This window comes from Tympanuchus pallidicinctus, unplaced genomic scaffold (genome assembly GCF_026119805.1).
Source record: "Tympanuchus pallidicinctus isolate F22 unplaced genomic scaffold, pur_lepc_1.0 scaffold1, whole genome shotgun sequence".
NCBI classification, from domain to species: Eukaryota; Metazoa; Chordata; class Aves; order Galliformes; family Phasianidae; genus Tympanuchus; species Tympanuchus pallidicinctus.
In genome coordinates, this window is record NW_026294618.1 from 63,830,184 (window position 1) to 63,842,944 (window position 12,761).

General features: G+C 35.7%; 1 protein-coding gene across 8 annotated transcripts in view; it reads right to left on the minus strand.

Annotated features, from left to right (window-relative positions):
• Positions 1-12,761, minus strand: part of UTRN (utrophin) — a 344,979-nt gene that overhangs the window by 23,174 nt on the left and 309,044 nt on the right. For 6 of the 8 annotated variants that reach the window (XM_052698789.1, XM_052698781.1, XM_052698809.1 and 3 more), the window contains 4 exons: positions 11,731-11,842; positions 4,457-4,593; positions 2,870-2,908; positions 2,569-2,634 (listed from right to left, as the gene is read on the minus strand). In XM_052698789.1, coding sequence (XP_052554749.1) covers positions 2,569-2,634; positions 2,870-2,908; positions 4,457-4,593; positions 11,731-11,842 — 354 coding nt within the window. The remainder of the gene's footprint in view (positions 1-2,568; positions 2,635-2,869; positions 2,909-4,456; positions 4,594-11,730; positions 11,843-12,761) is intronic. The other 2 variants (XM_052698799.1, XM_052698842.1) reach the window with 1 other exon arrangement.

The window sequence follows — 12,761 nt, forward strand, 5'->3', positions numbered from 1 at the left end:
GTTGAAGTTGTCTTGATCACCTTGCCTACCAGTGCAATGCTGAGTCCTAAAGGGAGGCTCCCTCAACTGAAGGGCGGAAAAGCTGCTAAGAGACTCAAGACATCCAAGCTATCTCTGCTCTCAGCCATCTCAAGCAGCTCTAGCTCCTAGCAAGCAACAAGCATAAACAGGGTGCTTGCAAGTCTTTGTAATACTTCATACTTTGTAATACTTTTCAACTCAGCATCTTTAAGACTCTCATGAAACATCGCTGGTTTTTAAACTCATCTTCATATCCTCTTGTCATATAAGGTGGTAAAGCATTTTCTTCAGAGAGCAGTGTTCCCTAAATTTCTAAGTCAGTAAAACTATCTTGCAAAGGCAGATTCTACTGCTACCGTCAGGTTTTCAATCTACACCATTTAGTGAGGGTTTGCTTAGAATAGCATGGGAAGCCAAGAGACGGAGAGGGAGACAGGAAAGGAACTCCACTGCTGCAAAATGCCTTTAGGTGAGAGACAAACTGAAAGCTGAGAAAGTGTACTAGAAGCAACTCTGAGGTGACACAGAAGAAAAAGGCAGCTGATTGCAGATATGTACTGTATGTACATAGGATTTTTGCTGAAACACAATGTAACCATAGGAACTGTAATCAGAAAACAGACTTGAATGTTCTTCAAACAGTGACAATAAAGGTTTTAACCCTAATACACTGTTTTCAATACAGTCTTTTTAACATGATCCTAGTTATTTCCTCTAATGAAAAGACAATCACATAAACATAAGGTTGACTGCCAGTTTCACTTGTGGTATGCGTAACTATTTACAGTTATGAACACTTTTCAACAAATATTTCAAAACACTGAAATCCTTTACTAATTGGCTAACAGGTCTGTTTTCCATCAACATAGTACTTCTCGAAAGAAGCTTAGATGAAAGGATCGGGATAATGAAAATATTTACTAATTTATATGTGAAATATTCATGGTAGCAGCTTCACCTAGAAAGCACACAATAAAAATTATAAAAGCTACAGAATAAATTATGTCTTCATTTTTTAGATCTTATTACTGGAGGAAAAATACCTTGAAAACTTCTAGATAGCTTATGAGTAGAAAAATGAGGTTGGATGGATATGTTTTTGTTTGCTCGTTTGTTTTTTGGTCGTTGTTATTTTGCTAACCACCTTTTGCACACAGCAGGTACAGGTTGGGCTTTGCATCCTGAAAAAGCTCTACCTAAACAGTGTATAGTCCACATTTAGAAATTTAATCAACTGAAGGGCAGACTTGAGGAGGAGAAGAGGGAAACTAGCTTACAGTACTTGGGAACTCCATTGATTCTTGATGGGTTACATAGTTATAGCCTCATTGGGACACAGGAAGCCATCATGGCATTACAGACTGAAGAAAGGACGTAAAGGGACAACGAATTCTTACATCTCTGTAGAGAACTCTGATTTCTTTGTGTACTGATGGTAGACTTATCCATAGTCTTCAGGTGGTTAAAGCAGTAAGAAGTCGTAGATACAAAGAAACACTGGCTGATTTATATGAAGGACATGTTCCGAGTAATTGACACATACTACAACTTTGACAATATACTATATTTTTAAAGAAGAATGAAAATGCAGTTTGTTGAGATTAAAAAAAAAAGAGAGAAAAAAGAAAAGAGATAAGGCTGACACAGTAGACAATCTTTCAGCATCAGTTTCAGCTCCATTTTTCAATCTTTACAAAGATCATGTGATAGGTAACATCACATGTCAACAAACATCTATGTTACGTAGGTTTTGAAGCTTTATTTATGCTGCCCATAAGATTACAGTAGCAAATAGGTAACTTGAACATAAGCTTTTAATGTTTATTCAAAAAGCTGAAAAATTTCATTTTGTTTGTAGGATTTTGTTTGTAGATCGATTACAACAGAAAAAAAAAAAAACACCCAAAACAAAACCAAGTCAGTTCCTGTGGGAATATGGATCAATTTCTGTCTTGCCTGTAAGCAGACTGTCTTTGCTTATTTTTGAAAGAGTAGCTCTGGTTAGTGCTTATATCTCATTGGCTACAAACAGACAGAAGAGAGCTCAATGAAACACTCAAGCACAGAGATGGACTCAGTACAATAAGCATTATATCCTAAAAGGTCTTGGGTGACCCTATAGAGATTGCAAAATGTCTGTAATTAATATATCCTCTGATATAAGTCAATGGCAATGAATAGTGCCAGCCTATCACAAAAGTAAAAGTTGGCTCTAAAATTAATCTGAGAGAAACTATATATCAACAAGCTAAGTTTATTCCCAAAAGTTAAAAATGAAATAAAAGGAAAACAGCGCATTTCAGAAATAATATAGTAATTCTGCAAGTTTTCATTTTGTATGACAGTTGACAGATTGAAAGCGTCTACTTTATATTTAATATGACGGTATTCAGAAGCTGATGATTTAGAAATGTTTGACTTACTTCTGAGTACAGAGAATTATATCTTTTTAATAAATAATGCCCAGCCAGTAGAGTAGATTAAAATCAGCAAGAATCAATCACAAAATGCAGTGTACTGGCAAGAAACAGTCTGTTCATTTCTTACCTAGTAGCATACTGCTCTATCCTGGAGTGTGTGTCATCATGAAATAGCTGTGGAGACTGAGAAGGGCTATTAAAAAAAAAAAATAAAATTATTGGTGTCAAAAGCAATTCATGATATAGATAGAATTATTTTAAAGTAATTTAGACTGATGACAAATAAATAAATTCACAATATTGCTGAAGGGGGTTGTTGCTTTGGGTCTGCCATGCCCTATAGCTCATGCACATCAGATTAGCCGCAATTCAGCTTAGAGAAAAGTAGTCTATCAAGCTATCTGGACAAAGGGATTCTGCATACTCACTCATATTGCTCTGGCCACATACTGATGAGAGTGATAGGACTGTAAGGAAGACAAAAAAAGGAAAGAGACAAAGAAAGAAACTATGAAACAAACTTTGGAGATTTAAGCAAGAGAATGCTAGAGAAACACATATTATTTAAACCAACAACTCACTCATTATTTGAACCAGCAACAACTGACATTGAAAAGAGACAGCAACAGATATTACAGCATATCATGGAAAGACAGGAGACTGAGTTACAAACTTCATTTTGTTAAAAATCACATTCTAAAAAATACCAAAACAGTATTACTGATTAAACTGGAATTTGCAAACCACAACCAATTTGTTTAAATACTGTCAAGCATTGGAGTATTCCTTTTAAACTAACTAGAAAATACTCTTACAAAAACATACTGGGGAAAAAGAAACACAACAACAAAACACCCCACTGTATACAGAAGTTATCAGTGCTTACTTTCCTACTGCATAAAAATGATCTAAGGTAAATATATATTATATAGTATTCTGTCATGATAAGTATTTAGGATTTCCAATTTAACTTTTTTCAAGAACCATACTACTGAGAATTGTCACCTGAGGCAGGGAGAACCCATACCAGTAGTTTCCTCAGCACGGCAATTTATCTGTGCATTTTCCACATGACAGGCCAAAAGAGTTTCACCCCAACCTGTGATTACAGTTTTGATACTCAAATTCCTGGCACCTTTGGCAAACTTTTGCTTCCCTTTGTTTGTGACATAATTGTTGTTAAATACAGATCAGTCAAGGACTGCTCTGATGAATAACATTTGAACATCTGTGTGTCCATTATGCTTAGAACACAGGCCATCAGATATGCCAGTTTTCAGATTACTTCCTTCTGTTTCTTAAATGATAATGAGTGGGTTTTGTTTACTAAACAAACAAACAAACAAACAACCACACAATCCTTTGGTCACAAAATTAGCATGGACAAGTGCACTGGGCTTTGCCACACAAGCAGAACACATATGTTGAAGTTCCACAGTGGCTGCTGGTAGTCACTAAATGGTGCAGTGTTTAGACAACACAAGCAGAAGCAACCACAAACTCCAAGACATCAGAAGGAGTCAATTCATGAAACCATTTCTGGTGGCCTGTTAAAATATCTTGATTTTTTCCATATAAGAGCCTTCTTTGCTGACAGCGACCAACTACCTAAGTAAATAAAGAGTATTTCTGTCAGCACAGTGAATAACTGGGGAGACATAGTGCTCTGCTCTAACAGTCCTCCAGTATTTCTGAAGTTTGTAGGAACCTCATTAGCTCAGCAATTTCTAACTTAAGCATGACCATATAAAGAAGAAGGCTCCAGAAGGCTCCAGTCTCCTGAAGATTGTAAAAGTTGGGTTTTTTTTGTAAAACAACCACTAAGATCTCTCCAAAATTAACTGCTACATGGCTATATGGCCAAATACTTATCAAAATAAAAACGTGTACTTTTCAAATTCAGGCAAGATCTGCAAACAAAGCAAACAACTGCCCACTCTTTGGTTTCACTTTTTTTTGTTTTTAATGGAGCAGACCGGTAACGCTAACAGCATTTGCTCTATAATTAAGCTTACGTCTCCAGGTTGTCACCCTCTAGAACTGTTTGCACAGGCAGGTAGCCAAGACGTGGATGTTTTGCAAAATACTTCTTTGAGCGGAACTTGTTCTTCAGCACCTTGGTGAAGTCTCGTACATCTTCCCCAGATGTTGTCTTAAAAAGTTAAAAGAAATTAAATTGAACATTGCCAAATAGCACTGACAATGATACTGCTGCTACTCTCCTGGAAGAAGGAAGAACTTCAAAATGTTAGCGATGTTAAAAACGCCTTTTAAGTGTTGTGAATTACAGCACACTTATAATGGAAATGCATCTACAAACTCCCTTCTATTAGAAAAAAGCAGCAAGGCTTCAAACTTCTAGCAATGAATGCGCTAGATTTACCAATTACTTCATAAATTAGAGAAAAACTGAAACAGGTTCAAGTCTTAAGCTGAGCATTTACAAACAGTCTTACAAAACTAAAAAGACCAAAGTTTGCCAGACATAAGGGGATGCTATCAGTTACTGAAAGTAATTCTGACAGTATACTCATGCACATCAATCTTGTTACTCACCTTCACAGAAAAAATAAAAGCCTTGCAATGGCTTTGCTGAAAAAAATCAAGCTAACAGAAATGGCTTTACTTTGAAAAACAAAAAAACAAACAAAAAAACAAAAAAGCCGATAGACCACACAGTTTTCACAGCCCCACATATTCACAAATTGCCACAAAATATTCAATGCCTGCTATTACATACCTGAACTGAAAAACCTTATAATGGTATAGAAGCAGTAAGTGCTAAAGCATTCTCTCCTGCAAGAGCCAAGTTTTAATGAGAATTTTCTCATGTTACCAGATCTCTTCCTACAGATTTTTACAATTATCTGTATCATTCCAGGGCCAAGAAATAGCTGCAGCAGACAAAATTATAACTGTCCTGTGGGCGCTATTCAGAGGCACAGTCAGAAGCAGATCTGGTAAGAACAACCCGTGCCTGAAGTAACAAACCTACAGAGTGGAACAGCATTCTCCTTACTACCACACTATGAGGCTGCTAAGAAAATCAGTCCCAAGATTTTGTAAGTCTAAAATTACTGATTACAACAAGCAAAAGCTCCCTGAAGAAGCTTTTTCTACTGGCCCTCACTGACACAGCCTTTTCCAAAACCAAGAAATGCTTATCCATGTCACTCCCACAGCTGGAATTTAGAACAGAATTTAAATTGGCACAGCTGCTTTTAAGGATCGGTTTAATTAGAAATAATCACAGCAGTAATGACAACACTTTGGTAATGCTACTCAATCGCTGTTTCCAAAGCAGGGATGCAAAGCAAAATAGACAGGGAGGTGAAAGAGACAATAGAAGGTGAAAGTGACTATAACAGATGTCCATGGACAGAAACAATAGTATACAATTTACTTTATAGTCCTCCTGTTTTTCAGACCAAACTGTGTACACTTAAATAGAATGGTACCCACCACATGGAGCAGTGTTTCTTTTTTGGAACTGCAATGTAAAAAAACTAAAGTGGCCATTCACCTCCTGTATTAGCTGCAGGTTTGCCATGGCTTTCACAGTCTATAGCCCAAACCCTGTAACAAACTGTGGACCGTACTTCTGCAGATGCTGCTTAAGGAGAAGCATGTTAACATAAAAAGATGCCAAAGTGAATGAGTATCTGTAAAAAACAGTTAAGGGTGTTTCAGTTTTGTAATTCTTTGCCCATTACTTATTAGTTAAATTATTAGTAAAAGGCCTAGCAGCAGGTCACACAAACTTTTCTTCAACTGTATTTTCTATTGTAAAAACATAAAATCTGTACATGAATATGGAAATATGTTTAATGTGTCTAATACAGGCAGTTATAAAATCTGTAATGCAGGTCAGAGTAGCAGTAAAAACAGTAGATAATCAAACTGATGTTTTTTGTGACATCTGGCTTTAATGAGTAGCAACAAAATCAGCACATTTGGGATTAAGAAACGTTTGAACCCCCAGATTTTAATACAGGTAAAATTCAGAGAGGGCTCACAAATTCATGCTCAGAAAGCATCTGCTACACACATGGAATCATCCAAATAAGGTCTGTGAAGTCCAGAGGGCTCCTTCTTCTCACACAACAGTAACTCTAGCAGATGGAACTCTGTCCCAAGGCCAATGAATGAAAGTTTTACTACCTACACATTACAGAAATAAATGTGCAGTGGGCTGCTAAACTTTTCCTCTGGTATACTCTTTACTTGGTATGACAGACTGATGTAGTTCCTTGAAAAGACTAATTTTACTACGCACTGAGTGAGGATTATAAATACTAACCAGTGAAATTTGAGAAGATACAGAAGACCTTTTTTTCCACAGGATGAAGACATAACTTTTAGAAGCATTTATTGTATGTTTTTGCCCATAGTCACACTACACAATCCAATCAAAAACTATGCCAAAAGAGAGGTGCTGTAACATTTATCTTCTGAAAAAGAATAGCCAGGAGCTGCTGTGTAGAATCTATCTATTAAATTAGAAACAACAGGTGACTTGTACAACACCTTACATCATGACATCTTGGCTTAGGTCCACATAGGTCAATAGCACAAATACTAAAACTAATAACAGAAGTACTCCAAAAAGCAAAGAAAAAAAAAACAACATACCAACTTCTCAGGGAAAAGACTATTCTGTCAACCTCAATTTAAAACCTTAGTTTTTAAAAAATGCTTAGGAAAGAATGACTAAGATCCATGGCTGGCATACATAAATAATTAACAAACTCTCTTAATGTCTCAAAGAAAATATATGAAATAACTGACAAACTGGCATTAGCACTCTTAGCACACAGCCAGGAATAAATGGAGTCATAAGTCAAAGTAGAACCAGAAAAAAATCCTTGTAAACCAATACATGCCTAAGAAACTTCTGAATTTGTATGGAAAACAGTAGAAAATACAGAAGATGCTAGGCATAGTTTTCCTATGTAGGTTAAGAAAAAGATCATGATATATTTTTCATGCATTAGTAATAGGACAACTCTTCACTGGGAAAAACTACAAAGAATGAAAAAAAAACTTTTGGGAGAGCTCTAAAAGATGAATAGGTACATACTGTGTATAGATATATCTCTATATCTATATATAGAGAGAGGTAAATTTTAAGATTTTTTTAAGAGAAAAATCCTTTTTACATCTCCATATTTTCTTTCTTGACATTTGATTAACCTGTAACATTAAGTAGATTCTGCACCACTAACCAGACTGTACTTGATATATAATAAATATTCAGACATGTCAATTGCTCCAAAACGAATGCCTCCTATTTATTTCCACAGAAACAACAACAGCCACCACTACTGAAATGCACCATCCACTGCCTCACTGAGCTTACATCCACTGCTTTATCTGCATAAACATTCAGTAAGTGTCTATCATTGTCAATGGGTACCACTTTTTGCTGCATGGAGAAATTCAGTGACACACCTTTGCTCCATCTGCACTTTCATGTCAGACTCCATTTTTTCAGACAGCCCCTCTGCTGCCATCTGTCACACAGTAACAAAATCTAATGGAATATTAGTGGGAAGCTTCAGCCTCTGGTATAGCTGCTGCTATACCACCACCTGCCTCTGACACTGTGGGCCAACAGAATAAAATAGGAAGCATTACTTTTAGAGCAACCCTCATACACTCATATATTTTAAATTGATACAGAAGCAACCAATTCTCCAATAACTTGAGCATATGTTCAAATTTACACATTCCTTCCCATTTGGCAACACACCTGCACTTTTAAGTAGCATCTCATGGTCCTCGATAGAGGCAAGAGAGAAGATACCACAAAAAAATCAGATTATTAAAGACACAAGAAATGTATTCATGTCTGTCACTACTGGATCAGCGATATTTACACTGTGTAGAACTATGAAGATGACCTTTCTCTGATCACTTTCTAATAGAGGCACTTCATAGCACTTTTTCACCAAGAGGTATTACAAATTTTGTGAGCTATGAAATCAAGCTGTAATTTCAAAAGCAACTTTTTAAACTCAGAATTTTACAAGTTAAGTTGCAAAAGAGTAGCAGATCATATAAGGTAGCTAGCTAAGTAACCGGAACAGAGAGACTTAGAGAAAAGCATGTTGAGCAGCTGCTTGATATCAAAGATTTTTTTATTTTTTTTTTCAGGGAAAGGAGTAATAATCTCAGAGCTCCACAGCTGGAAGCAATGTTTTGCATATAAAATACTCAGATTTGCCCATTCTTGCTGTTTTCTCTAATCTTCCCCATAGAACAACCCTGTTTTGTTAACAGTGAAGTGTCACCCTCAGTGAATTGAGAAACTTGTCAAGACGAAACCACTGACTTTCTTATGTCAGTTGCTTAGAAAACATCGAGGCTGCTTAATGTTCAGGAATGTAACTGTCTTCTCTGTCAGTAGCCATTAAGCTTTTTGATGACTTACCTAGAGGAGGAGCCTTAGCAGGCACTATTGCAGATAAGCTTTATTGTGCCTGAAGCAAAATTTTCACTCTAGGGTAAAGTAAAATTCAGCTAATGCTTTCTGACATCTTTCTTATCCTGTTCTGAGCTTCTTTAGGGTAATAAAATTATGCTCATTTCTTTTGCAAGGTAAACTGCCAACAAAAATTACTAAAATTAAAAAACACAGTCATTAGGAAAATATTTATTTTGGACACCACATTAAGTTCTTTTGAAGACCCAGTCATTCAAAATTTACTGTAGTCCATTTGCAAACAAAATGTAATGGAAGATAACAGAAGAGAGCTCCTAGAAGAGAGAGGTATGTCCTGAAGTGAAATACAGTCAGTTGATTCCAATTGTATTCAGATGCACCAAGAATTATTTTAGAGTTCTCTCTGTCAACATGTCAAATCCATTTCGTCTTCGCTATTTTTGATTTCCTTGAAGAGGTTAACCTTTGCAACCACTATTTTGCACAGAGAGGCTAAAAAAAAAAGTTCCTCAAGTTAACGGCTGTGCCAGGTGTGTGTGTAGTGACACAGAGGTCAGGACCTCAACAGAAATCAAGCTTGCAATGACAAAGTTTTTGGCATTGCTGATCTGAGATCCATATGTTACATCACATTAGCTGGTTTTAAGGTTTTCTATGGAATACAGGAGTTGTAAAGTCAAAATGGTTTGGAGAAAGAAAACTGATGCAGTAACTATTTCTGCTTGGATTTAAAAGAAAACTAAGGTCTTAAGAGTATTCCTGACTTAGATGCTGGATTCTAACTGTAGGATTACAGTGAATTACAGAAAAAAATATAATGAAAATAGTTATCATAAATTTTTCAATTTTCAGCATCAACAGAACCAAACTGTAAACTAAGAAGAACACTAAACGGCATTATGGATTGGGCTTCAGTAGCAATACACAACTATCTGACCTTATTCTGAAATTATGAAAGGAATTCTGACCTGACACAAACACTGTGGAGGATCTTCCTCTTGCAAATATAATTTTAAACGCAGATTCCTTAAGCCATTCTTTGAGTTATATTAAATTTAAGTAGCAAAGCTTCTGAGAAATCCCTTCATATCCCAACACTGAATAACTTACCGGAAGGCAATTAAAAGGTTTTCCCTCAATCTGTGATTAAGCTCCAGTTCCAAATGTCAGCTTTATCAAGCAGTTAAGCGTTTGTTTTTTTCTAATTATTGCTAGTACTCTTGATACATCACAGGTCACAAAAATAACATGACCTGCATTTGAATCAAGCTGATAAAGTTCTAAAAACATGCCAATCTTAGCAGACTAGATGCACTCTTTCTGTTCAGAGTATTTGTATTGTAATTTAATGGATTCTAAGTAATAATCCATTAATCTTTGGTACCTCCATTTTTATTATTGTTTTTTTATTGCACAGACTAAGCACTATGCTATTTTTTGGGCACCATTCCATCTAAATATATAAGCTATTCTACTAACATGCTGCAAACAATTTCACAAGTTCTTGAATACTATATTGCATTGAATTCAAATTGTAGAGAGGCTTAGCAACAAATCAGTACACCAACAATAACAGGACATTGCTATAAACAGCACTAATAAAGTAAGTAAAGTAAGTAAAGGTGACTTTTTTTCATAGCTCTATCATCTTTGAGGATCAATTTGTAGCAATATCTGGAGCAGGCTCTGAATGACATTATCTAGTTTGCATGGGAGCTGGACTGGATGACTTCTGAAGGTCCCTTCCAACTCAAAATGATCCTACGATTCAGTAATCAATAGCACTAGATTCTTCTTGTGAAATCAGTTCTTCAATTGTAACTCAACTCAGATAGTAGTTAAAATGAACTGCATGTAGGTACTGATTATGTAAGTTAAATAGCCATATCTTAATTCTGTTCATATAATGGGTCATTTCTGATCTGAGTTTGCTCTAAGCATACAGAACTTTTAGCACTCTTACTTAAATTATATACATATTATACTATTAAATTTTATGATTGAATGAAAATTCTTCTGAAAAGCTATCAGATTAGTCTTAAAAAAAAAAAAAAAACCACAACAGTGGTGCCTAATCCTGCACTTAAAATAATGTCTTACAAACTTCCTTAGAAAAATCTTGTTTGAATATTTCATCAGCAAAAAATTACATTGTGAATTAATTTCTGTTAGCGAACACAGGGAAAACTCTCAAATTGTTACCAGTTAGAAACCATCAAAAGTAGTTCTTTTTCTTCTTCCAGCCAACCAACCAATTTTTAAACAACTTTGTAAACAGTAATTACTCAAGAGAAAACACAACATTTGTCCAACTTCATGATGCAAGCAACAGATCTTCAACACAAAAGCAAAGACCATGAATCTTTAAAACTATTTTAAGATGATCCTTGAGGGCCTTCAAACTCAGGATTTTCTGCTTCTATGAGTATAAAACATTATTATGTGTTATGGCAGTAGTAAAGTGAGTCCCTTTCTCAAACACGTTCTCTTAAAACAGCGCATATGCATGTGCACACATTCAAGCACTGCAATTATATTCAAGATTCCAGTTTTATTTTTACAAAAGAAAGGAAGTTCCCTCAGTGAATATTTCTGAAGTGGATACCAGGAGTAAACCATTCTCCCCGTTTCTACAGAATTTGAACACAGTGCCTGACAAAAATCAGCAGCACTAGCAAAGCACCAGATGACTTTCAAAGAGAACTGTGAGAAGAAAGGCCCTACAAAACAGATGGAAAAGAAAGCCTGGCAAATATCAAGGTGTCAAAGGACTGTTAAAAATAATTTAGATTACAAATAATATGAAAACAATCCCTTAAGAATGGGCAGTAAATTGGTACTCACCGGTATACAATATTCCACCATTGGGTAATGCAACTTATGCCCCTTAGCTGTACGGCCAGAAAAGAAGCAGCTCTGACAGACATCATAATTGAAATGTTTTAAGCTCCGGTACCTGTGGGGACATTAAAGAAAGCGATTAGAGCTTCCTAAAATCAACATTAAGTTGATTTATTTATTCAGGTTTTCCTTTGGAGCATCTATATGCATAAACAAAGCAACAAAGCAGAAAATGCATACAATATCCTTTTTACTAAATATAGCCATCAGGAGAATGATAGCTTTTTATTTATTTTTAAGCCCAAACTGGATTATGTAATGATTCATTTCCAGACTCCACTCACCATTGTTTTTATAGTACAGCAGTTCTGACTGGATGAGGTTATATCATTTGTCTGAAACTAAAATGAGCTAGCTGAGGCAAATTGAATAGCTACTGAATAGTTTAAGTTTAAATTAAATTGATTCCTGAGAGCTGTTTTCAGTACCCATCCACATTTTTCCCCCCGTGAATTTCATGTTTTCTTTTGCATGACAATAAATGTTTATGAATGCAAAGGTTCACTTTTAAGGACGCTGACAAAAAAGCTTGTCGTTTTTACTCAAGAGCCCATGTATTAAATTGCAGCATCTGCCTACTGCTAAGATGCTAGACACGTTGTTTTTTTTTCTTTCAGATCTCTCGTATCATTAGAGGCAGTTAAAAATAAGTAATTCTTTTGTCTTTCCTTCTCTTCTGCCTCCCCGTCCTCCCTTTCCACACTAGATACTTCAATATAGACAAGGTGCATCAGCTCCAACTTAGGCATCTACAAGATATATAAACTGGAGCTTAGCCTCTCTACACTCTGACAAGTGTTAATTAAGAAAAATGGAAACATCTATCTTTCATCTCCTCATAAGATAGGCAGAAGACTTTGATCAGATTAATAACTTCTGGAAGTACTTAACACCTCCATATTTATAGTGAAAGAAGACAACCACTAGCTCTTACAAGACTGACTAAAGTTTGCACGTCTAAAGCTAGGTGCGAT